The following is a 27,404-nucleotide window of genomic DNA, read 5'->3' as shown; positions in this document are numbered from 1 at the left end:
AATTCTACACTCATTGTGAGGCATGCCAAGTGGGAGAGCATTCTTCCAAAAACCACCTACTTGAATCCATCAGTACACCATTGAAATGCCAAAATGTGTACTTCCAAATACACTGCATTTTTTTTTCCTCCTTTATATCTCGGAGATATCCTGCCAAAACAGCTGGGCTTTGCCACTCGGCTTCCTTGAATATGTTTATTTTTACTCCAAATGTCAGGAGAGTTGGAGTTGAAATATTGTGATTAAGAAAAACTGACAGCTGTAGTTCAGCGGTGCACAGTATATTGCCTTCTCTGATAAAAAATAAATAAATTCTCACGTCCCCTGATGATATGCGAAATGCATTTAATATTTTCTTAATTTATTCAAACTTACATTAATTAAAAGAAATTTGTATAATCAATTCAATTGCCTAACCGGCACAAAGTGATCTAATATGCATGATGACTTGAGTCTCCATTCTTCTTTGCTCGCTGCTGCAAAAGATTTATTTCACTGGAGACTTCCTGCAGTTCAGCGCTTGTTGTGAGCGGTTGGCGAGATGGATTTGAGTGTGACATCTGTTCAATGTATGTCAACAGTTCTGCTGCTGGCCACTTTACGCATGTATTTCCTGTGCGTTTGACCCCACCAGACTGGTTTGGTTCTTGCATAGAGCTGCAAAGATTAATCGATTAGTTGTCAAATATTAAATTAATCGCCACTCATTTTGATAATCGATTAATCGCTTTGAGTCATTTTTTATGAGAAATAAATAAAATCTCTCTGATGTCAGCTTCTTAAAGCGACACCAAAGATTCTTTTGTACCTTGAAATAATGTTTCCAAAAACGTTTCAGTGCAACTCGTAACAGGATGAACGGCACTTCTGCATTTGCTTTTGCGGCCGTCTATCAGCTAAAACCGCACTATGCACGTCTGCCAGATCGGGTAGCGGATCTGTAGTTCGACTGAGAACAGTAATGGACAATTCGGTCCAACCTGTAGGGGGGGACTGAAGAGAAAAAGTGGAGGAAAAGTGCTTTGGTGTTTCTTTAAATGTGAATATGTTCTAGTGTCTTCTCTCTTCTGTGACAGTAAACTGAATATCTTTGAGTTGTGGACAAAACAAGACATTTGAGGACATCTTGGGCTTTTGGGAAACACTGATCCACATTTTTCACCATTTTCTGACATTTTTAGAGACCAAACAACTAATCGATTAATCAAGGAAAATAATCAACAAATTTTGTGACGATCGGTGTTTCCCTAAGCCCAAGATGATGTCCTTTAAATGTCTTGTTGAAAGTATTCACATTTAAGAAGCTGGAATCAGAGAAAACAATTCTCAAACCGATTCCTCGATTATCAAAATGATTGATGATTAGTTTAATCGTTGACAACTAATCGATTAATCTTTGCAGCTCTACTTCAAAGTGTGATGCTGGTCATCTGATATGAAAGGCTGTTGAAGATGCGAGGTCTTTCCGGGGATTATTTACTTATTAGAGAATCATTACTGCCAGATGCAGTGTACACATACACATTACAAAAGAAATATAAAATAAAATAAAGGATGCACAGGGTGTGTTGGTGTGATTAGGAACATTTGTATCTTTCTGGATCTCTAACTAACCGCAAGGAACAACAGTTGTAGTCCTCCCCATGAAGCCTGGAAAAACCAAAACTAATTTGACTATGTATCCACAGTGCCTGGGCAGTTTTCCACTCTGCTTTAAAACGAGCTTCCATGGAATCCCCTGTATGCAAAGGAGCCAGCGGCCGCTGCAGTCCAAGAGATCTAGACACCGCCCCACGTGACCCAGGTAACAGTCGAGGAAATAAGCCGGCAACGGGTAGGTGTTCCAGCCTGGCCAACTTTCCAACCACAGAACCACACAAAAGCTTTCGCAGAGGAGACACACCATAGGCAACTGTGTTCTCAACCTGACCTGAGGGGATTCTCTTGTGTTTGCATCCATAAAACGCGACAGTTGGGGCAGCCTTTTCCGTGGATCTCCCACAGCAGTTGGCAGTTTGATTTATGAAGCCCCTTTCATTACACGTGAACTCAAAGTGCTTTACATTAAAAGACAAAATACGTACTAATTTCATTTCATGTTGAAAATAATACGTTATTTAAGCACAATATATGATTTTATCTTGCATTAAACTTACTGTCTTACTGCTGAGTCACAGGGTTGTGGCTAGAATGGATACAGCTACGGCCAGAAATTACAGAAAATCTAATATATTATAATAATATCATTTTAATACTAACACCCTTTTTTACAGTGTGTGTGTATATAAATATATATATATATATATATATATATATATATATATATATATATATATATATATATATATATATATATATATACAGTACAGGCCAAAAGTTTGGACACACCTTCTCATTCAATGGGTTTCTTTATTTTCATGACTATTTACATTGTAGATTCTCACTGAAGGCATCAAAACTATGAATGAACACATATGGAATTATGTACTTAACAAAAAAGTGTGAAATAACTGAAAACATGTCTTATATTTTAGATTCTTCAAAGTAGCCACCCTTTGCTTTTTTGATAACTCTGCAAACCCTTGGTGTTCTCTCAATGAGCTTCATGAGGTAGTCACCTGAAATGGTTTTACCTTCACAGGTGTGCTTTGTCAGGGTTAATTGTGAGAATCTACAATGTAAATAGTCATGAAAATAAAGGAAACTCATTGAATGAGAAGGTGTGTCCAAACTTTTGGCCTGTACTGTATATATATATATATATATATGTGTGTATATATATATATATATATAAATAAATAAAAAAACCATAAAAAGAACAAGTCTAAAAAAAGAACTGCATTGAACCTCAACCATCATGCAACTTCATGAGCTGGACAAAATTACAGGAACAAACACCATGTAGTGTAATGCAATAACCCTGCTATAAATACTTCCTTTTGTAAGCCTATAATATTCTTTATGCGTAATTTACGAGGTCATAGGTCATCGCATTGTTCTGCATTACATTTCACTGTCAGGCATTCCTGTTATTTCATTCAAACCATGTGTATCTAATACATTCTTGGCTTTATTGTGTACAATTAAGGAATTCAATTAACACATTCACTCTCCAGAGGTGTGTTATTTGTTGTTAAAGTCAGTTCAGAGGGTATTTCATCAGTGAACATTGTAATAGTCATTTGTTTTTGAAACTTTAAATAAGCGGTCCAGAACTGCCATGTCCCATTCAAAGTATGTTTGTCTTTTTACAAATAGTTATATGACCCGACATCAGAAGCCTCTTAACATATATAAACTGATTTTCAGTTAGATTTCAGTCACTGTATCACAGCCTAAAAACATGGACACAAAAAATCGAAATCTAAAATTGTTAGCTGTATGTTGTCATATAGACATCATACAACCTTTATCCAAACGTAAGAAGAACTATTTGAACTCGTGGTGCCTTTTGACCCGGACCACTGGGCTAAAAAAAAGTGACACAGGGAGTGAGTCAGTGTGAGGCAGACGATGTAGTCAACATAATCTATCTTTGGTCGGACACAAGAGGGTTGAATTTTGAATCAAGTCCATCAGGATCATTGTTGTCTATTTTGTCGATTAAACAAGAAGACAGGCAAAATCTGGGGGGGTTGAGATCTCCACTTTTGAGCAAAATTGAAAATTAGAACACATCACACACTTCATTTCCTGCAATCTGGTGAAATTTTCGGCATCAAGTTATGGTGCAAATGTGGGGTGAGGGGGAAGGGGACTGAGTACCCAGGGCCCTCATGTGAGGAGGGCCCAAAAAGATGCTAGAATGAGTAGCTGTGGATGTGGGGAGGGGCTCATAGAAAATGCCTTTCTACAGGGCCCAGAATGTTGTACTAGGCCCCTGGTTGCAGCCCCACATAAAACACACAGAGACCCACACACATGGAGGACTTGCCTGTTGTAATGAGACACACGACATGGCTGCATGGCTGCTCTGTTTGTGTGTAAGCCCCCCTGAACACAGACCATGATTCAGACTAATGCTCCCACACACTCTGTTTACACTTCGGCTTCATTGAGGTACCATTCATTTCTCAGGTCTGAACATTCAGCCACTGACATTTCATTCAAAAAGAATTTCTGTGAGTTTTTGCAGAGGCCTGCGTGTTTTATTTTGTTACAGCTACACACAGTGGTGGTATGTAACTAAGTACATTTACTCAAGTACTGTACTTAAGTCCAAATGTTGAGGTACTTGTACTTTACTTGTAGTCTTTTCTTTTCGTGCCACTTTCTACTTCTACTCAGCCACATTTCAGAGAGAAATATTGTACTTTTTACTCCACTACATTCATCTGACAGCTTTAGTTACTTTACAAATTAAGGTTTTTGCACACAAAACACATAGCAGTTTATAAAATATGGTGTTGTATTATAAATTAAGCTACCAGACAGTATACAGGCCTACAAGTCCAGCTGAAATGATTAGAAAATTAAAAACTGAATTGATTGACAGAACAGTTTGGATCGTTTCCAAGTTTCTAAAATGGCAGGATTTTTACTTTTAATACTTTAAGTACGTTTTCCTGATGATACTTACAGACTTTTACTGAAGTAACATTTTCAATGCAGGACTTTTACTTGTAACAAAGTATTAAAGTAAAGGATCTGGATACGTCTTCCACCACGCAACAACAGCAGAAAAAGATCAAGTGCACAGCAGACTCTCACTAAACTTGAATGAGCCCAAAAGCTCTCAGTCATTCTTAACCTTTTTGTGTAACAAACCGAATCATAAAAGGGGATTTTTTTTTAGAAACATTATAAAGCAACAACTGTTTGTAGCCTCTCTTTTTTTTTTTTTTTTTTTTTTTTTTTCACAAGTTGGCAAATTGGTTAAAAAAGCGAGCCATGACGCTTCGTCCACTGTCATCTCTGTGGCTTCCTGATCACTTTTCCACTTGTACTTCACCCGGAACTCACATGTCCAAATACAGACAGAAAGGGGCGTGGCCGGACACTGCCTAATATGGAGTTTCCACTTAAGCGGTCACTTGGGCTCCAAGTCAATGCAAGCCTGCGGATTTACTACGCGCCTTGCAATATTTACAAGCGATTACCTCCGTCAATTACTCGCTTTGTCAACTGTTGCTGCATGAAAGGGAGGTCGGACACGTGTCCTGCAGTACACCAGGACGGCACAAAGTGCGTGCGCGTTCAACAAGAGCAGAAGCACGTATCCAGAGTCATCTTTTCTGAGCAAAAATGGCAGAAAATGCCGTTCTCCAGCTCTTTTCTGTTTCATGTCATATTAAACTGAATGTCTTTTTTTTTTTTTTTTTTTTTTTTAACAAGACATTTGAAGACATTCCCTTAGACTTTGAGAAACTGGGAGTCAGAGTTATCCTTTTCTGTCTGAGCTTATTTGGACAAAAGTTTGAAAGAAGAGCCAAAGAAGAAACATCTTCCGATTTGACCAGTATTGGTAGAATATAAAGGCCTAATCAACAATGACACAAAGTCTGTCCTGCTTGGTTGTTTTCGCTATACTTTCTCATATAATGTTACCCCCAAAACTGGATGAAAAATATGAAAATCTCTCTCTCTCTCTCTCTCTCTCTCTCTTACACACACACACACACACACACACACACACACACGCTGCACAAAAAGCTCCCAGTGTGCCTCATAATAATAGATAGTCACTCACTGGACATCATCATCATAATGCCTGACAAAAATAAAGACAACAGCAGTTAGTTACTGAATCTCTGTAATGTTTTCCACCAGGACAGGGACAGACAGACAGACAGACAGACGAGATCCCGAAGAGGGACGCAGGCAGCCGGAGCTGGAGATGCATGCGTGTAGATCCTGTAAACTTTGTATCTACATCTATCTATCTATCTATCTATCTATCTCTGTGTGTATTGGAGCCTTTTGCCTCCACTGCACTGTAGTTTCCACAGACTGACGCGCGGAGAGAGCCTGGGCGCCGCGCGCTCTGTCCATATATGGTCATCTACGTCACGCAAATGTTCCATCCCCCTATTTAACGCAGGCACACTGGAGTCCCCTATCCAGCTCCAATAGAGCAAGCAGAGCTGCTCTTGTGCAACCAACAACACCACCACCACCTACTCCATTGATTCACAGACTTCACATTCCCCCACAAGCAGAGCTACCAGCTTCCACAGTGATCACATTAATAACAGAAGAAGAAGAAGAAGAAGAAGAAGCCTGTGAGAGCGCACAGGAGAGGAGATACCCGCGCGGGATACTTGGATAGCAGCAACAAACAGGATCCATCCCTGCTCCTCTCTCCTCCTCTTTTTTTTTCTTCTTTTCTTTCCCTCCACACCTGTGTTTTCCCCTTTGAGAACACACGCTGGTTGTTTTGTGTGTGTGTGTGTGTGTGTGAGCATAACTACTTGGATACCTGCGCGTTGTCCGTGTCTAAATGTCGGACTGAATCGAACTGCTATGACAGGGAAACTAGCGGAGAAGCTCCCTCTTACGATGAGCAGTTTAATAAACACGATCCCTGACAGTCTGTACCCAGAAGAGGACATCCCGACCTCTATGAATATTTTCACCAGTACGGAATCTATTAACCACTATTCACAAATGAACACAGGTAAGATTGTTTTCATCTACTTTTGTGTGTGTGTGTGTGTGTGTGTGTGTGTGTGTGTGTGTGTGTATTGAAGGGGTTCTAAGTGCGATGTGCTGTTGCGCGGAGCAAGGCAACAGTTAGTTGTGTCTTCTGCGCTCCGAGGATGGAGCACCTGTTTGCGCTCTGGCTTGTTGCGCACAAAGGCACACGCTCCCGTACAGCCTGCTGATGAATACTTACTTTTTTTTTTTTGGATCAGGGGTCAGATGTTACACTTGTCACTACGAAATTAGATACACCTTTAAAAAAAATGGTTCACCTCCAGGTCGCCCAAACATGTGATTGCTACATTTTCAGTTTTCTTCCGTGTCCGTGAAGCCGGCATGTCAAGATTTCAAAACAGCATGCGGTGTTAAAAGAACTACTCGTAGCCTATCAAAACTTTTTTTTATTTTTTTTTAATCATCCGCTGAGATGTTTGGCTATTTAAGCAAATCTACCGGGCGTTTTTTTGTAGTGATTTTTAAATCACTAAAGCTGAGGGCGTTTGAGCAAACGTCTCGCGTAGAGATAGAAAAAAAAAAGAGACTGAGAGTCTGTTTTACGCAGAAAATCCCACTTAAAAAACGCACTCGGCTCCAAACTGAAATGTGTAGCGTGTGAGAAAAAATGTGTGTAGTTCATGTGGTCAAAGCACAAATGCCACAGATTTAATAATCTAACATCCACGCGCGGAGATGGGTCAACTACTTTAGACAATGACTTTCATTCACAACTCTATTAACATGTCACAGATTGGATTTTGAAGTAGGCGAGTGTGTGTGAGCGAGCGTGCGTGTGTGTGTGTGTGTGTGTGTGTGTGTGGCTGCATCTTTTCCCTAAATGAAACATGTTGAGACGCAGGGCCCCTGGACCCTCTTACACTCACTGAACTGGCCTCGCAGGTCTGATATTGATTGGTGTATTGCTGAGTTCAGATTCATGTATTAATCTGAATAATTCAGACGCCTACATCAAGATGTTTTCGGCTCCGTGTTGGCATTCAGTCCATCCCTAATTGTTGAGGATCACCTTCTGAGGTGACGGGTCAAACGCTGCACAAAATATATGACACTAAATCTCCATGTAGTGGCCGACATGTGCATTTAACTGTTTGTTCAAGAATCCTTTTTGTTATGCCTAGGATTTTTGTTCACAAATTAAAAACAGCACCCTCAGTTTGAATTTAACCCGACAAATGTCCCCTTATTTGCGTTATTTAATTCCTCCAGCGCCAGTTTTTTTATAAAAAAAAAAAGTCTTCTTCACTTTGAAAAAGGAGTGAATTAAATAGAAGCGACGTGACATTTCTCTATAAACACGGCAACAACATGTAATATATGTGACTTTTCACAGGAGATATTGATGAGATGAATCTGAATATGAAAAGAAACAGATGTTGCAGAGCACATGTGTGTGTTGCTGTTATCATTTTTTTTCTAATCTGGATGAAATTCATATGATAAACTCTAAATTGCATATATTAAATTTTTGCATGTATGCTTTTTTTTTTTTTTTTTTTGGGGACAAAAATACAAAACTAAATTTTTAAAAGAACCATGCTGTATTTGAACAAGTGGAACAGGTGTGTGTGTGTGCTTTGCTCTTCAACACTGACCTAAAATAAAAGAGTGAGGACTTGTATTTTATTCCCCATCATTCTTTTTACAAACAATCTCCCACAGTCCAAATGACTTAAAAAAAAAAAAAGAAGAATTTGAAATAAAATGAAGATTAAAATTAGGGGAGACATGCATTAATATCAACTCAGGCTTGCTTTCCAAATGTCACAAAGTCTCGTTGCTCCTTGTGTAGCTCATGTTTCACAATGCTGTTGTGCAATAATTTAGCTTTTGTTTGTTTCATTATGATTTGCCTTTAGCCAAATTCCAGCAGGCTGTAATTACCCCGGAGAGGATATTTAGGCACCCATGTGTGTGTGTGATTTCCTGCGAATGAAAAGAGATGTCCCCTTTAACCTGTGTTCAGGAACGTATTCTGTTCAAATGTCTCACGTTTAACCCTCAGAAGCACGTACATGTACCCCACATTAAAGCACATCTGCATGTGATGGATTATATGGCATCTTTTGGAATAAGTTACACGTGTGTGTGAGCGTTCTGTACAATTAAAATATGAAGGACATTAAAAAAAAAATGTTGTTAAACTCACTAAATGCAGATATTGGAAACTTTTTTTTATTTTTTACCCCCGTTCACGTGCAGATGTTCTACGCTGCAAATGTTTTTTTTTTTGTTTTTTTTAATCCTTGAGCGTATAATAGATGTGGCGTCTGCTTTATAATCCTCCCCGCTGTAAAGAAATCAGATCTTGCCATCGAGTTTGGCTGTCCTCCTGAGGGACACAATGACTGGATCAAAGGGGGTGTTTAAGGTCTTGATTTATGAGAGCTTGTGGGATCCGAGAGAGAGAGACACACACACACACACACACACACACACACACACGCTGTCTCACACGCAGCAGTCACTCTCTGAACTCACAGGTCCGACAGCGCTCACATTTCTCCACGAACTGTGCTGGACTCCTTTTGGATTTTTTTCGGCTCCTGATGGCACACTGTTACGGAGACATGCAGAAAAGCTGAAATTTTCGGACAAACCGAGGACCCGCCACTTCAAGTTCCCGTAGCTCGATAAAAGTGAATTTTCTAGACTTTTTATTTTTTATTTTTAACAACTTGTGCCACAGCGATCACTTTCGCAGGCTTTTCTTCCCGACTGATCGCATTTCATGCTCATGTTTGTGCAACCACGTGGATGATTTGTTCACCATATGTGTTTATTTTTCTTGTTGTTTTTTGATCTTAGATAATATCATGGATCTGGGCATGGGGAGTGAGAAAGCAGCCGCAGATATCCAGTACGGATCCAGCTTCCAGTCCAACCGCAGCGGGCAGACCGTCACGTATCTGGGGAAGTTTGCCTTCGACACGCCCCCGTCCGGCGGCATCGGCGGCTCCGGCTGGTGCTCCGACAACAACATCATCAGCCTGGTGAGCGCCGGGATCCTGGGCGTCTCTCCGTCGCCTGGCACCGTGACGACGCAGACGTCCTCCGCCGCCGGCATGGGCGGACAGACGTCAGACATGGAGCAGGTTTACGGTCCGCCGCTGCCCGCCTACTCCACCTGCGGCGACCTGTACCAGGACCAGGTCTCCTTCCACCACAGCCCGGCAACCAGCACGGCTCTCTCCTACCCCGGCAACGACTATCACTCCACATCCAAGGCCTCCATGGACGGCAGCCTCTTCTCCATGATCCCCGACTACAACCTTTTCCACCATCAGGGGGAGGTAGGCGTGATGGAGCACAAGCCCTTCCAGACCATGGACCCCATCCGGGTCAACCCTCCGCCCATCACGCCCCTGGAGACCATCCGGGCGTTCAAAGACAAGCAGCAGATCCACCCGGGTTTCATCGGCGGGCAGCAGCACCCTCCTCAGCACCACCAGGCGCCGCAGACTCTCACCCTCAAGCCCATCCGGCCTCGGAAGTACCCGAACCGTCCCAGCAAGACCCCCGTCCACGAGCGTCCGCACGCCTGCCCGGCGGAGAACTGCGACCGGCGCTTCTCGCGCTCGGACGAGCTCACGCGTCACCTCCGCATCCACACGGGCCACAAGCCCTTCCAGTGCCGAATATGCATGCGCTCCTTCAGCCGGAGCGACCACCTGACCACGCACATCCGCACGCACACGGGGGAGAAACCCTTCTCCTGCGAGTTCTGTGGACGCAAGTTCGCCCGAAGCGACGAGCGAAAGAGACACGCAAAGGTCCACCTGAAACAGAAGGACAAGAAGCCGGCCGACAAGAGCAGCGGGGCGGCCGGGAGCCACAGCTCGCCGCCCAGCTCCTGTGGGGGGCCCACGGTGGGGACGTCATGACCGTCACCACGTGCACTTGGACTGGACCCTCTCCATGGCCCAAAAAGAGACTTCTAGGAAGAAGGAATCACGTCCACTTTGAGACAAATAGGTGACTCGTTTCCCTCTCTTTTCCATTCCCCCCGGCTCTCTTCAGCTCCTTCTGTTTTGAGATGGATGCCTTTAGTTGACATAAGAGGAGAAAGGCCACTACGCCTTTCTTTGTCCAGTAACTCAAAGCCTCGCCTACTCTAACTCAGTGCCGACACACAGAAGGCCAACATGGCCCATCCTGTCCACAAGACCACTGTGTATCTGTAGGTGTTGGTGTGGATTAAGTTTTTTTTTTGTAAATTTGACTGAGAATTTCTAAATTGGAAGGAAGCCAGAATCCATCACAAAGGGTCAAAAAAACATTTACAATGGAGATTAGTTAAAGTTGTCTGGGATGTATGCATTAATTTTATTAGGCTGTTTAAAAGTGCAATTGGTTATATTTGTGTACCGTCATGGATACCTTTATATTAGTGGCTGTCTTTTTTTTTGTTATTGTTTCTGTTGAGGTGTTGTGTATTTTTTTTATTTTTTTTTTATTTTCTATTTGAATGTTGTTTTCTCAAAAAGAATGTGCCAAATGTATTGTGGTGACTCAGCCAACCGTGTTCTGATTATTGTGCCTGACATTTGCCAAACATAACCGTGATATCAGCTTAGTTCAGCACACACGTTGAGTTTTAAAGGGAGGATCCGAGTCAGCCACACACCGTATCTCAGATTTAGATTTATTCTTCCACAAATTTTTGGTGAAGTCTAGATAACGACTGAATGGGTCACACGAAGCAAAGCGATGTCTTGTCCTGTTACCTGTTACCTACACAACAAACATGCCTGCAGCAGTCAACACCTTTGCCAACACTTATTTATTTCCAGTCACTGAGAGACACTGTGTATGTTTGTGTTGCCTTTTTTATATGGGTGCTTTATGTCGTGTTACCAGATATCATTTCTGTTGCTTTTTTTATTATTATTATAAAAAGCTCACCAATACTCCTAATTCTTTCAGTTTTTCTGCAGTCATATGCAATACAATTTGTGACGTATGCCGACAAACAACGCAAATCCAATGATCTAAGAGCACAGTTACACAGACTGGACTACTTACAGTGAATGCATGGCACTGGGTTGCAAGCCAGCAGTGTGTTTAAAAGCAAAGATGAATGAAGGATTCACAGTGGGAAAAGACTGAAACTATCAATCAATCAATCAGTCAATCAATCAACATTTATTTATCAAGCCCTTCACAGCAACCAGCAGGCTGCATCCAAAGCGCTTTACATCAAGGAACAAGAATAAAACAGAACATAGAGTAAAATCATAAAGGGATAAAACAGAACATAGAGTAAAATCATAAAGGGATAAAACAGAACATACAGTAAAATCATAAAGGGATAAAACAGAACATACAGTAAAATCATAAAGGGATAAAACAGAACATACATTAAAATCATAAAGGGATAAAACAGAACATACAGTAAAATCATAAAGGGATAAAACAGAACATACAGTAAAATCATAAAGGGATAAAACAGAACATACAGTAAAATCATAAAGGGATAAAACAGAACATACATTAAAATCATAAAGGGATAAAACAGAACATACATTGAAATCACAAAGGGATAAAACAAAACATACAGTAAAATCAGAAGATGATAAAACAGAGCATACAGTAAAATCAGAAAAGGACATATAAAAGCATGAGGAAGAAAGGAAAATGTCATTGCATTAAAAGACAGTCTAAAATAAATAGGTTTTGAGGTTGGGGTTAAAAAGAGCTACGTCTGTAACAGTGCCAATGTTGGGGGGGGGGCAGATCACCCCACAGCTTGGATGAACTGTTGTGCTCACAAAGGGTTAAAATCTTGGCCAAATAAAACCACTTGGTTTAAATCCCTAAACGGTGAGCAGCATATGGCAAGAGAATTAAAAAAAAATGAAAATGTCCAAATCCATGTTTACATCTTTTTCTAATACAGAGAGACTTAGTCGGAGTTGTAAAGTAAGAACTTGTTGTTTTTTTTGTACAGTATACAGACATGTATGCAGGTAGCTACAGTAGACGTTTCACTTTTGTACTCAAATGTCAAACTCAAAAGTATTAAACTGTGCATAGATGTGCATGCCTTCATGCACACGATGTAAATACAAATGTCTGCATAAACAAGAACTTTCAATTGACTAAATGCTTGTGGGGGGAATGTGTCTTCAAGCTTTTAGTAACGTAGTTATAATACGGAATATTTTGTTGTCATATGGTCATTGCAAAAAAAAAAAAAAAAAAAAAAAAAAAAAAAATGGAGCACTGCAACAGTGCCAAATATGGTGTATTATCTTCCATATAAGGAAGAAGAATAAGAGCATTTGCACCATTTGTACGTTTTAAAGTGGTGACTGGTTTTTAAAGGAGCACTAATGTGTTCTCCGAATAAACAGCAAGATGTTTTTTTATTAATGATTTCTTTATCTCCATTATATTCGCAATCAGTTACTTCAATTAACACATCTTCCCCATTGCACAGAAACCACTGCAGGGTCGTTAGTCTCGCGTATATCTTCACGTTCTCGGACAGACGGCAGAATAAATGATGGGATCCTTTCTTAAACAAAATGCATCACAGGACAAAGCAAATCTATTATATTTCACATTCCTTATCAGTATTCGTCCTGGTATCATTCAATGAAACATTCGGTGTAGGCTCATCTCTTTTTTTAATAAGCTTCTATGGGATCTTAAACGTGTATTATAACAATAAATGCACAACAATGACCACAATTCATAACACTTCTTAATGCCAGCGTAACGGCTTTTTCTTATAAATTAGTTGGAACTCATCTCAGTAAAGCAGGAAGGCTTTTTTTTTTCTTCTTCTTCTTCCTCCAAATCTGACTTATGGCCCTGTGGAGTGACATTTTGAGTAGTAATAATGTTGTCCATGTGCTAAGATCGTTTCTGATTTTATCCTTTAAGTTTATCGCTCAAATGCCAGATAAGCTTCTCCTCCCTATCTACTTTGACCGACAATATTTTTGGTTATTTTGCTGTTCTCTCTGACTTGTAGAAGAGTATTTAAGGCAGGGAATTTATACACATGTTATCAACTGAAAAAAAACAATGTGCCAGTGAGGAGACAAGAGGGCAATCAGACTTAAAGAGAATATCGACTGACAAATGCAAAAGGCCAGGAGAAAGGTTCAGAAAAAGCAGTGGCACAGAGAACACACAGTGCATACAGAAAATGAGCTCCCAAAGCCATGCTTTCCCTTCTCTGTAACAACCAGTTTTCACTGCTGAGCTTCCTGGCAGGTGTCCACTTATTTCCCAATTAATTTGGCCTCAGAGAGTCTTTTCTCAATTCATCTGCATGGTTTAATGAACAGAGCGCCTTGCACTTTTTTTTCAGATGGTTTCAAAGTGCACACGCCCTGTAATATCCAACTGTAAATCAATAGTTTAAAAAAATGATTTTGTTGCGTGGATGGTCATCCACAAACAAAAATGCAACTGAAATCACGACCTAAACTGAAAATATACCTTCTTAACACGCTGCATTACCCAGCATTCCTTATGTTTGATCCCAGATAATTAGCTTGATATGAATATGATTCAAACTTTAGATTTGGGAGGGTAAATCTTGCAATGGGGTAATGTAAACATTGGGAAGCAGGAAGGTTCACAGAGTCAGCACAAACCAATATGAAGTGATGGGAAACACAACATGTTCATCTAGAATAAGTTGCTGTTAGACACGACAACATTATTTTGAATTTATTTGACCCAAAATTATGCTTGTGTGCTCTTGATTTGACACTTTGAGAATGGGTGTTTTTAATTATATTATATATATATATATATATATATATATATATATATATGTGGCCTCCTCTCAGAGAAAACTGTATTTATGTTTGCTTTGTGTTGAGGAATGATGCAGAGCAAGGCGGAGACTACACCAAACTATTTCCCATGTCTAAATGAAGCCATGTGTAATTACAACTTTGCAAACTCAAATATTTCATCAGTCATATCCTCTCGCTGTGTTAGTCACTTTCGTTTTGTGACACTTTTGTAATGGACAGATAGATTTGGTAAAATGCGTACAACCCCCAAGCATTCCACTCACTCCTCCAATGCAGTTTGGTGGCTGAACAAACAATACCGGCTGCACCGTAATGTGTGAATGCTTTAGACAGACGTCAAGGACTTCAACTAGGGAAACGACCCACCCCTCTTAATAATGCTACTTCGAGACTAATTTATTTTATGTTTTTCTGTGTTTTATTGTCCAAAAAGTGGCCGGCTGAACGCTCTGATCCTCGTCCTCTGCTTCGTGTTGGATGTGAGCCAACATCAGCAGCCATCTTTGTGCCAAACTAGGTTGCAGGGTTGGCTGATCAAAAACAATATGAGATGAGAACTCCACGGGAGAAACTAATCATAAATGTGACCTCAGTCTGCTCGCGTTTCGAAGGGCAGCCCTGTGCTAATGTTTGTGTTCAACGGTTTTGATTTGGTGTCCGTGAAGTTGGCCTTGGGCAGGGCCAATAGGCTCATTCGTGACGATTAGCAATTCAAGATTACTATTATTATTATTTTTTTAAAACCTCACGTTTGAAGAGATTTCAATAATGTGTAGATATTACAGGCTACTCGCGTCATCTTAATGGACTACGGGGTGGCTTCAGGGATTTTGTGGTCTTCGACGGTGACACCGTGGTGTTCAGATGGAGTCTATGCTCACTGTTTTCTGTTGTGTTGTGTTTTCTTTCCTTTTCTTTTCTTTTCATTACAGTATATCCTCATGTTTTGCATGTGCACGGAAATGTTCCAAAGTGCTGCCCTCAGATGCTGTGGGCGGCGCTCATTTCTTTATTATGCATGAAAATAAGTCACATTGGGTGAAATGGGATGAACCTAACAACAATTCAAGACAGACTATTGAAAACACACACTGGGATAAACTGTTCTGTTGGCTTTTTTTTTGCTTTCTTTTTTTTAAGAAAACAAGGAGTCTTGTTTAAAATGTTGTGGATGTCTTTATAGCCTATTTCATGTTTTTATTACCTTATAATAAGGTCCTTTTATGATGAGCTGAATATTGAAATGAATTTTACTATATCCTCGTGATGGGGAGGTGTGCTCCCCTGTTTACTTGGCACTTCAGTTTGTTGTAATGCAATTGTTTTGTTATTTCTATGTAAGTACTTGAATAAAGAAAAATATCACTTGCCTTCGGTTTACCTGGGTCTCTGTGTGAACGTTAGCCGTCTGGTATTAGTATATGAACATTATAACGTTTGTAAGTATTTATTTTGTTCACTTTCTGCCCCCAAAAACTTTGGGGGGCAGAGAGGATTACGAATTACGAATCCCACTATGGCCACGCCAAGACCCGCCCTACGAAGCAGCTCGATTGGTTGGGGTTAGGAATTTCGCCCTCGAGTGGTTAAGGTTAGGGGTTATGGGATTGGTCAGGGGATAGGACCTGTACACGTAAGCATGGACGCTTGGCCAATAGTAGTGTGTGAATGCTGTTGAAGGGCGGGTCTTGCCGTGGCCATAGTGGGAAAAGAAATATCGCGAGCGGCTGAGCTCCGGACTTCCGGTTTGAAGCTCGACTGTTGACTGGTGGAAAGGAATGAGGTCCTCGGAAAATAACAAAACCATCCAATGAAACCGGAATAAAAGTTCACTCAAAATGAGCTGGTATGTATTTGAGATGCGTCATGAATGAAGCGTATTAGATTGAACGTATAATTAGAAAGCATACATTAATAGTGACACTAGGACAGATGGCTTGTCTACCGAAGGGGCTTCGGCTATTTCCTGGTTTTGCTACACAAACAGTAACGTTACAGTTAGCTAAACTCACGAATAAAAGCTCTCCGAGAGGCTATGAAATCGTCCACCGATGCAAAGCAGTGTCTGTCTTGTGAAACAAATGCTTGAAAAGTTGTAGTTGTTGCTCTCAGTTAACGTTAACTTCGAAAGGTGTTCAATAAAGTCGAGTATTTACGTTTAGCTAGCGTTAACTTGTCGCTAACGTTAGAGTGTCTAGTTAACGTTAGTTTAGTTGCTGAAATAATAACTTAACCTTCACAAAAGAGTAGGCTAACGATACTATCTAAATTTATAGCTGCTTTTCATACAGTCAGTTTAAATAAACAGGTTGTGCCTTTAGCATAACATGGACTCAGTGAAGCTAATTCTTAGGTCAACAGGGTCAACACTGAATTGGCAGTAACGCAAGTTGCTAACGCTAGTCAACTGTTGCCAACGTGCTAACGTTAGTCAACCGTTGCTAACGTTAGTCAACTGTTGCTTACGTTAGCGTTTTGACATGAACTTGAGAACTATTGGGGATTTTGGTTACCTTTTGTGCTCTTGTGTAGACATAATGGTTATATTATTATGTTTTGTCGTTTACCATCCAAGTAGTATTTCCTAGAAGCTAGGTTGGTAACTTTAGTGCCTGGTTTCGTTAAAAAGTTTTTTGAATTATTCTCCCCAAAAAAAGTTTCCTTTTTATTTTTAAAGAACTATACAAAACAAAAAAATCACAACTTTTTTTTGCAACTTTCACTGCCTCTCGCAACTTCATTGCAACAAACAAACAAAAGACATAGCAACTTTTATCGCAATTTTTTACAAAAGCTCCCACAAAATCAGGCATTTTGGGCCGCAACAATCTAAAAAAAAAAAGGCTGCGGAATCCTGGAGGCACTGCCCTTGTTTGTGTTTTCATGTGTCATGGTGCACATTCACCAGTCCTGTCAATCCTGCTTAAAGGACCACGGCGACTTATTGGGAATTTAGCTTATTCTCCATAACCCCCAGAGTTAGACAAGTCCATACATATCCTTCTCATCTCCGTGCGTGCTGTAATGCTGTCTGACCGCTACAGTGGCATCAGGCCAGCACAGACCATGCAGGTGAATGGTTCCAGTAATCCTACTGCTCCGAATAAGTGACAAAATAACTCCAACATGTTCCTATTTACATGTTGTGATTTGTAGAGTCACAGCGTGTACAAAAAACAACGTAACATGAGACACAGCCACCTCCTATCCCTAAACAAACCAGGAACTATATTCTTAGGCGGAAGAATATAGTACTTTGGCGGAGTGATATGCTCGCAGCAAGCCTGTCTGAGAATATAGTTCCCGGCTTGTTTACGGTTAGAAGATGGCTGTGTCTCATGTTACGTTGTTTTGTGTACACGCTGTGACTCTACAAATCACAACATGTAAATAGGAACATGTTGGCGTTATTTTGTCACAACTTGGAGCAGTAGGATTACTGGAACCATTCACCTCCAGGATCTGTGCTAGGCTAAGCTAATGCTGGAGCCGTCAAACAGCATTACAGCACGCACGGAGATGAGAAGGGTATGTATGGACTTGTCTAACTCTGGGGGTTACGGTGAATAAGCTAAAGTTAGAGATGGCCCGATACCACTTTTTTGCTTCCCGATACCGATTCCAATACCTGAACTTGCGTATCGGCCGATACCGAGTACCGATCCGATACCAGAGTGTCATATATTTCATTATGTTTTAACAGCTGTATACTACTATCCCTGTATGGATGTGATATGATTTCTATCTTTGTTGTCTGTCTGGCTCAGGTTAAACTCTTTGTGAAACATGAACAAACACAAACAATGAATGCCCCAGAACTTTATTTTATTCTCCAGTTTGACAGTCAGTTATAACGGAAAAAGAACATAAACTACTTTAATGTAGATTTTCTTTAGGGCTTTATTACGTGGTATCGGATCGGTGCATAAACTCCAGTACTTCCCGATAGCAGCGTTTTAGGCAGTATCGGAGCCGATACCGATACTGGTATCGGTATCGGAACATCTCTAGCTAAAGTCCCAATAAGTCGGCGTGTTCCTTTAAGGGCCCAGTCTCGGTTCGCTTCCAAGTGCTCTAGAGTTCGGTTCACTTTAGGTGAGAACGTGAACCACATACAGCAAGTGAACCAACAAACTTTGCACACAACTTCTATACGATTTAAGGGACGATAACTTTCAGATCCATAACTTATTATGACCATACGTCGCTGGTTGTCTGTGTGACAACACATCATCTCTCTCTCTCATCATGGCCGCCCTCTCCTTCGCTCGCTGTCTGTCAGCTGCTCATATTGTTCGCCGTCTTGTTTTGTAGCATTCTCGTGGACATTGCGCTGTCATCACGTGCTGTAGTACGGGGGCCCGCCTTGATAATCCTGCTTAAGGGCCCGGTGTTGGCTCGTTACGCCACTGGAGATTTAGGTTGCTTTCCCACCTGAGTCCATCCGTTTTAACCAAACCCGGGAGCATTTTGTCAGATAGTCCGGTTCGTTTGGGGCGGTGTGAAAGCTCATCCGAACTCTGGTCTGCTTGACAACAGGGGTCTTAGTTCGCTTCCAAGTGCTCTAGAGTTCGGTTCACTTTAGGTGAGAACGCGAACCACATACAGCAAGTGAACCCACACTTTAGTCGCGCAACCTTGCCCCTATTTTCACCTGTTGCTGAGTAACGTACATTAACATCCCATGGTCATCCCATGAATGTAGCATACCTGTAGCAAGCTCCTTCGTAGCGGTAAAAACAAAGGTCAAAGAGGAGCTCCGTGCCACAGAGCGGCGATTGCTAGTTGTTTAAGCCACTACAGAGCTCCGTCACAGCTTGGTCGTATCAGCGGCATTTAGTAGATTTGTTGAGCCGCAACAAAGTGCCCCGCATGGTGCTCCGTCAGGTCAGCTGTAGCTGGTGGTTCACTTATCCGAGAATAGGTGACTGTGAGCCGTGTACAGAGCGCCGCAAGCCGCCGGTCATTTCGGCGGAGATTACGGTTAAGTAAGTAATGAAACGACAAGTTAAGAGAAGAACTGTTAGTCCCTGTTGCTGCCATGTTGATTGTGTATCTCTATCGCAAACGCGCGGAGGGAGGACTGAGCCCATTTGGAACTACGGGAGCCCAGAGGGGAGCGTCGGCGGATGTTAAGGAGAAACTGATTTTCATTTAAACAAATCAACGTTAACTACACATTCGATTTAATCGATAAAATCGATTTATCGCCCAGCCCTAGGGGCACAGTTATGTCTGCAGGCCTCGTCTTTGGATTGTGTTTAGTTGGAAGTGTCTGTATAATTTGTCATTTTAGCACACAACAGAACTTTAATAAGTACTGTAGCTGACACAATTAGTTGATTGAACGTTTAGTCGGTTGACAAAAAAAATCCTACGGCAACTTTTTGTGAGAATTATTCCTTTGTAATTCTTCAAGCAAAATTGCTAAACATTTTGTGATTCCAGCTTCTTATATCTGAGGATTTATTGTTTTTTTTTCTGTCTCATGTGATAGTCTACTATCTTTGGGTTTGGGACAGTTCGTTTGACAAAACAATCAATTTCAAGATATCACCTTTTTGTCGTGATGGGCAGTTTACACCATGTTCAATTGTGAAAATAATTGGTAGATTAATCAATAATGAAAATAACCTTAACCAGCAAGGAACATAAAAGTGATTCTCATGTCATAATTATTGTGTTATATATCATTTTTTAAACCAAATTGTGTCCCTTTTTGAAGATTTAAAAGTTTGTAGTCCTTGTAGTGCTTTGTAGTTTTCTTTGGAGCCACAGATGATTGTGGAGCTAAGATCAATGAATGAACAAGTTGGTAATAAACTGTTGGTCTTATGATGACATAGTCTGAATGGATGATCTGCACAGATATTAGCTGAGTCTCATCAGAGGCCTTTTATCCAGCTGGTGACAGCCCTTACAAAGTAAACAACAGTAAACAAGGTTGTGCTATCTTTTTCAGCCAAATGGAAAAAATATTTGACCTTAACATAATGTTATGTGCATTTCAGATTCTGACTATTCTCTCGGACAAGTTAAGTTTATGTAAATAATATCTTTATATGATATGCATCAGTAGATACTGTGTCTTCTCCCTTGTAGAAATAGCTATTGTCTAAATCTGTAGCATTTTGCACTCTGTTTTGTTCACAGGAAAATATATCAACCATATAGAGTTGCAAAGATTATTCGATTAGTTGTCAACTACAAAAAAATTCTCTGATTGCAGCTTCTTAAATGTGAATATGTTCTAGTTTCTTCTCTCCTCTGTGACAGTAAACTGAATATCTTTGAGTTGTGGACAAAACAAGACATTTGAGGACATCATCTTGGGCTTTGGGGAACACTGATCGACATTTTTCACCATTTTATAGCCCAAACAACTAATTGATTAATCAACAGATTAATCGACTATGAAAATAATCGTTAGTTGCAGCCCTACAACCATGTGTCGTGGAGTTTCTTAGGCTGGTTTGTCGAATCAAAGAATCTTAAATTGAATTTTTAAATTTTATTTACCTCCCTGTTTAGTAAACCAGCCAATTTACCATGGGATTTATCAAACTGAATAAATCCCGCCTGGACATAAAGACAAAACTGCTTTGCTTGCTCCATTGTGTTGTAAGTAAGACATCTGCTGAAAAAGTTATTGTATTCATTCGCATGATTGCCGTACTGTTTAGTTCAAAAACATCCAAAACACCAAAGGAAGACGAGCCGACCAAACGCGAGCTTTTATTTTGAAAAGTCGAAGCTCGAGCACGGCACCAGCCTCCCGGCTGAGACAGGAGCATAGACTGTATATTACTAATATATTATGTTATGTTATTAATAAGAGCATCAGACAGGAGTTCTCTTTTTACTATGCAGCCATACCCAACTCTAATAAAAAGGCAGAAAAGGGGTCGAAAAATCCAGCTGATTAGCTGTTCCCTCTAGAGGTCTGGAGAACTTCCGTTGTGGAATCTGGATGCAGTGTTTTTTTGTTGCATTTGTTTTCGGGGTTTGTGTGCTTTTCTTTTTGTATCGTTTTTTATTCGCATCGCGTTTATGTATTTGGTTGTGTTGTGTGTATTTGCATCGCGTTTGCTGAATGCTGCGCATGTGTTGTCAAATTAATGAAGTTGTTTTTCTTTTTGCATCGCTTCTTTTTTCGGGGTTTGCTTTTCTTTTGCATCGTTTTTTTAATTGCAGCGCGTTTGTATATTTGGTTGTGTTGTGTGTATATGCAGCGCGTTTGCTGAATGCTGCACATGTGTTGTCAAATTAATGAAGTTGTTTTCTTAATTTGCTTGTGTTTTGTCTATTTGCATGTGTTTTCTGAAGTTGCAGGGCGTTTGCCCCTGTCGGCCACCGTAAGTAATAGATCCTTATTCAATCGAAAGACCCTGGGTCATTTTCTGCAGAAAAGATGACGTCAACATTTCCTAGCCAAGTTTTGTTTTCTATTCTGGGAAACAGTTCCCCATCAGGTTTAGCTCGATGTGTCATCTGCTGTAAAGTCTGCATGTATGTAAAACATCATGGGGGTGGCATGTTGCGTCTTCCTTTATAGTGTACTGTGTGTGGTACCAAAGGTTCGCTTCTGTATTGAAGGATTTTAAAAGAAAAAAGTGTTTGTGTGTTGGAACTTTTTGGTTGTTTGACAAAAAGCTTGAGAAATGCCCGTTAAGACAGTAGTCCATTTGATACGTCGTCCTCACGTTTTAGACTTTTGGCGATTTGCAGCAGTGTAGCTGGACCTTTTCTGTACTACAGTTTCTGGGACATTTGAATTATGTCTTGTTCTTTTGTAGGGCTGCAAAATATATCATTTTTTTAAATTTTTTTTTTTTAAATTGATAATCAACTGACGGAATAAACATATCGCAAAAGACACTCAAAATATCAGTAGAAAAGTGCACTTGTAGCTGGTATTCTTTTTTTAGTGGTGCCTTTTATTTTGAATTCAATGTTCAATTTGTTCAATAAAAGAAGGTTGGAAAGGATTTACTTTAATTTGTTGTAAACTCAACAAGCAGTTTTTTGTATTTTAGCAGAATGCTGAAAGCAGCAGAACTGAATATACTTTAATATCTGTTTATTGATCACAAGTTATATTGTTAGCGGGGTATTTAATTTTATTGCATATTTCCCTCCTATCGTGCAGTGCTTATTCCTATTGGCAACATGTTTTGAATTTCATTGTCACCCAGGATTCAGTTGAGTTTTTTTTTTTTTTTAATATATATATAATTCTTTTTAACATGTATGGGAAGATTTGTCTTACCACTTAAAAAGAGGTTTAAAAAGATTCAGCACTTGTTTCTCACAATTCATCACTTCAGTTCAAGAGGAAATGCTGAGAAACTAACACGTATTATAACAAACTCTTTGAATATGTCTGTGACGTGTACGTACATTAACTCCCTTCATAATACGTTACACATTCTTAGTGTAATTTTCAGGGAAGACCGTAATCAAGGAAGCAAGAGGGCGTCACTCAATTCAGTCAGTCAATAGCTGGCAAGCGGCGCTTCGACCGCAGCGCGCATCGCCAAACGCAAGGTCAAGAGTGGGGTGCTCGGCCAGTGAAAAGAGTCCTTTATGGGCTCTGCTGACTGATGCATTCCAGTAGGGCCTGCACACTTGCCTCTGTGACGCGAGAGGTTTGACTTTGGGGTCATTATCAGAACAATTCTACTTCCCAACATCTTCAACTAGCCTTCTGTGCTCCATGGAATACCCGAGGTCCAATGATGCACTATTCCTCAAATGGCATACACATTTGCAGTTGTAGTGAGAAGCCGTCGGTTCTTCCAGTCGGTGCGTGATGTGTCCCGGATAGAGAAGACTGTCATGCCTTTGTTCTTGCCTACGCGCTTACTTGATGGCGGTGACGTGTAGCCCATTACAGCAAAGATCAGATAGCTTTGTGAATGCAAGCTGACCAGCTGGCTGATGATGAAAGCAACTAACTATCGTTTTCATTCTCGGTTAATCGATTAGTTGTGTTGGTCTATAAAATGTCAGAAAATGGTAATCGGTGTTTCCCAAAGCTAAAGATGACGTCCTCCAATGTCTCATTTTGTCCACAACTCAAAGATATTCCGTTTACTGTCACAGAGGAGAGAAGAGACTAGAACATTTAAGAAGCTGCAATCAGAGAATCTTTACGTTTTTTCCATAATAGCTGGCAATTCATTTAATAGTTGACAACTTTGCAGCTGTATAAATGTGTAACACTTTTTTTTTTATATCTGGTCTTGAAAATGAGCAATGACACCTCTTACCTAATACTATCTGATTTACGAATCTCTTGAGTTATTGGTTCGTATTTACTTGTGTGAGTAAATGTTAATTGCTTATGGGAATCTTTAAATTCAAGTACTGTAATATGTACGCATACTATATGACAGTAGATTTTCTTTTTTTTTTATCAAGTTGTTTAAAGTATTTGGCACTAAATACCAAGGCATTATTCAGCTAAACTACCCACGCCTGCCTTCACTAGGCTTAGATTTGTTTTCAGAAGAATTTCAGCTGGTGTAACACACAAGTTTTCAGTCTTCAGCTGTCTTTGTGCTCGGGCCTCTGCCATGTTAGACACTAGTTCTGGGTTCACAGGACCCGACTAACCAGTGTTTCTAAATGTGACAGCCCCTACAGAAATATGGCTGTGTGAAGAAACATTAGAAATGATTCTCACAGTGACTACCATCCTCCCTCTTTCTCATTCTCTCCCTTTGGTTGCCTGCTACATTTTCCCTCTCCCTTCCCCGAAGCACACTTCACTCTGTGTGTTTGCCAGTTCTCATGAGCAGCTGAAGAGAGGGACCACTTTCCTTTGGCTCTTTGTACAAGTGGATATACTCTGAATCTAAAACATTTAGGGCTCTCTTCATTTTTTTTCCGAAGCAAATCATATATCCTTTGGTACATTAAAGGGAAAATCCACCCTAATACAATTACACTTGGACGGACTCTCTTCATGTCCTCTAGAAACAAATCTGGTCATGGTCCGATCTGCCAAAACTTAGCAAGAGAGAACATTGAAGCGAACATATAAATATTTTTCGTGGCGCATTGGTGGCTGTTTGGATCACTATAATGTTTATACTTAACTCTTCCATTGAGTTTTTGCTGTGGATGTCATCATTTTCTCCCCGACACACCCTCCAAATCGGCACAAACGTCAAAAGCTGTTGCCAAGCGTTGTGCAATATTTGTAGAAAACCCATTCATTCAGTCATTCCTTCATTTATTCCGTGCAACCAGAAAAAAAAAAACGAATGCAAAATTGCGCAATCAACTTGAATGCATCACTAGTGCTGTCCATTTAAAAGGGAACGTAAAACACCAAATAAACATAGTGACGGTATAATTGTCAGTTTTCTTTTAATATAACCACATTGGCTGTGTTTTAGAACTGTGCAACCACTCTGGATACTTCCCAGGTCCTTAAATTGCATCTACATTTCCTTCACTTGCTTCCCGTCCTCATGTTTTAGTCCGACCCAACAAGGAAGCATGGGAGAGATGTGAGGAAATCATGCGAGGAAAGAGGAAAGAAGGGTTTTTAGAGGGATTAGACGTCCTTTTTCTGAAGCGTCATGTGACTTCGTCAGCTGTATGAGCGGAGTTAGCAACAGCTTTCAGCTGCACTCCTTCCAGGAAGGCTGCTCTCTGTATCCTCGCTCATAGCTCCTCAGAGATCCCTCCTCCATCCTAGCTCCTCGGGGCAAGAATAAGAGCTTTGAGACAGAGCGACTCCCAGTTCAAGTGAGGAGATATCAAACAACAGACTTGGTATCTTCCATATATGTTCTCCGTTTAGGTATGCGTTATGTTTATAACTGAAATTGAAGTTATGAAGTTGTTAATTGCTAAAAATGGACATGTACTGCATTGCACATATTTGTATATACAGCTTTATTTATTCAGGAAGTCTCAATGAGATCAAGATCTCTTTTACAAAGTAGACCTGAGACAAATCAAATACACAACATCATAATAAGACATTCAGTCACACAAAGCAATCATTGCACACACAGACACACTAATTAAAACAATCACAAATATTAATAACAAGAAACCCTTTAGTGTCCCTCAGAGGAATAAGTGTCTTTAATTTGTTTAGCAGTTTGTTGCAGTAGCAAGATGCTTAGTACTATTAGTATAAAAACTATTAATATATATATGAGTAACTTGTGTAGTTGTAGTTCCTGCCTCAATAATGGATTCATCATTCATAAACACTAGCAGATGATGTGGGTAAAGGTCTCAGAAATCATAAAGGCATATGCCAAACAAGCAATATACTGCATTAGCAAGAGGAACAGTGGTCACTGAAAGGCTAATGTGATATGTACATCATACAATAAACTCGTGTTAAGGGAGGCGACTTTTGATTGGTTGGTACGTGTCTGTCTGACCAGGCTGAATTCATTCTCAAGTAATTTTTTTTCCTGACTTAAATCTCATAGTGAAAATGGATCTTGCAAGATGTAGTCTGTGCGAGACTGGTTCTCCTTATAGAGAGGCAAAGTCCCGGGTGAAAGTCCTGTGTTTTGCCACCCCAACCTACCTCCTTACTCAATCCCCCGTTCCTTTATACTACTCGCTACGGCGGAAATTGACTCGCAATGTAGGTCAATGGCGGCCAATTTGGGTTGGTAGACACGCAAAAATACGATTATGCGACTTGATAACACGCAAAAAACGGAATACAAATTGGCGTGTCATACATACGGCAATTCATGAGATCAGTCTGTTAATTCTGAAAAAATATGTATGGGGTCAAACCCACGGCTGCTGCGTCGAGGAGTAATCCTCTGTACATGGGCGCACAGGTGAGCTACCCCGGCACCCGTGTGTAGTCTTTCCAATTACATATTTTCACAGTGTTAGACTATAGCAGTTTTACGACAAACTGAGTTTTGTTGACTTCTTGACTTGGAAAATTATCTTTTAAACTGACAAACATCATATGTGTAATCCATGGCTCAATGGAGAACTATAAACTGGATTGACGGTACCCCTTCATTCCTCCATCCTCTTTGAAGAATCTGTCTGGCTGTCATTAAATGAGTCTGGACCCAGCTTCATATGTGCTATCTATCTCGCTTAGGATTGACTCATCTCCCAGAACAAATAATCTTGGGCTAAATGGAACCTGGGTCCCTGCAATCAGACATAGGTTATCATGTATCCCGGTCCAAAATTCCTGGACCTTGTCACAGGTAGGGTTGGGTACCGAAACCCGGTTCCACTATGGAACCGGGTTTCGGTTTCGTGTTTCTCTGCAGTCTACTGTTAGCTAGCTATCGGAAATGTTCCTGCTCACCAAAACGGACGTAAAAGCATATGAACCATTCACTGCACGTGATTGGTAGTAAACATATTACACTTGCTCTGCTAGTCTATCGTTCAGGACGAGATCCTGTAGCCTGGTGGTGGGGGAGGCAGGACAGCCTCCCCAAATTGTCTGCCCTTTCAAACTCCTACCTGTGTGTGTACAGACCTCTTAGGCACCGTCTGAGAGAGTTTTCTCCTGTGCAGGTCATGCCACAAGTCAGGAGAGGTGTCCTATCTTGCCAGAGAAGGCAAATATGGTCATTTTTCTGCTAAAGAACTGCTAAAGTTTGAAGCTGGTTGGCATACCAACTAAACATTTATTTTGTTGTTACTTGTTAATAGTGTAACTGTTATTTGTTAAATTATTGTAGTTATGTGTTAGGTGACTTAGGTTTACTTATTATATATTTAAGTACTTTAAAACATTAATATATTGTTTTTTTAAACAATATAAATTTAAATAATTTTCAATTAAAAAAAAAAAAAAAAAAAAATCCATAAAAGAGCCTTTCTTCGATGTCATTTTTCAGTTAGGGTTAAGAATTGGTTTAGGAATCGTTTTAAAAGTACCGGTTCGGCATTGGAATTGTAAAAATCCAGACGATACCCAACCCTAGTCACAGGACCATA

General features: G+C 40.4%; 2 protein-coding genes across 4 annotated transcripts in view; both read left to right on the top strand.

Moving 5' to 3' along the window:
• Positions 1-1,726: 1,726 nt before the first annotated feature.
• On the top strand, positions 1,727-14,369 carry egr3 (early growth response 3). 3 transcript variants are annotated; one of them, XM_028579342.1, is made up of 2 exons: positions 1,727-1,804; positions 9,466-14,369. In XM_028579342.1, exons 1-2 carry the CDS (start codon positions 1,729-1,731, stop codon positions 10,539-10,541), a joined length of 1,152 nt encoding a protein of 383 aa, XP_028435143.1. In that variant the 5' UTR covers positions 1,727-1,728; the 3' UTR covers positions 10,542-14,369. The 3 variants fall into 3 exon arrangements, with proteins under 3 accessions (XP_028435143.1, XP_028435142.1, XP_028435144.1); XM_028579341.1 differs by lacking the exon at positions 1,727-1,804 and adding an exon at positions 6,219-6,616; XM_028579343.1 differs by lacking the exon at positions 1,727-1,804 and adding an exon at positions 9,236-9,296.
• Positions 14,370-16,171: 1,802 nt separating this feature from the next.
• The window catches only part of bin3 (bridging integrator 3), a 44,804-nt gene continuing 33,571 nt past the window's right edge, over positions 16,172-27,404 (top strand). The window contains exon 1 of the mRNA XM_028577883.1: positions 16,172-16,284. Within this exon, the coding sequence (XP_028433684.1) occupies positions 16,277-16,284 (8 nt within the window). The 5' untranslated portion in view covers positions 16,172-16,276. The remainder of the gene's footprint in view (positions 16,285-27,404) is intronic.

The sequence above is a fragment of the Perca flavescens genome, chromosome 5 (assembly GCF_004354835.1).
Source record: "Perca flavescens isolate YP-PL-M2 chromosome 5, PFLA_1.0, whole genome shotgun sequence".
Classification (NCBI taxonomy): Eukaryota; Metazoa; Chordata; class Actinopteri; order Perciformes; family Percidae; genus Perca; species Perca flavescens.
This window is presented reverse-complemented; position numbering and strand designations above follow the sequence as displayed.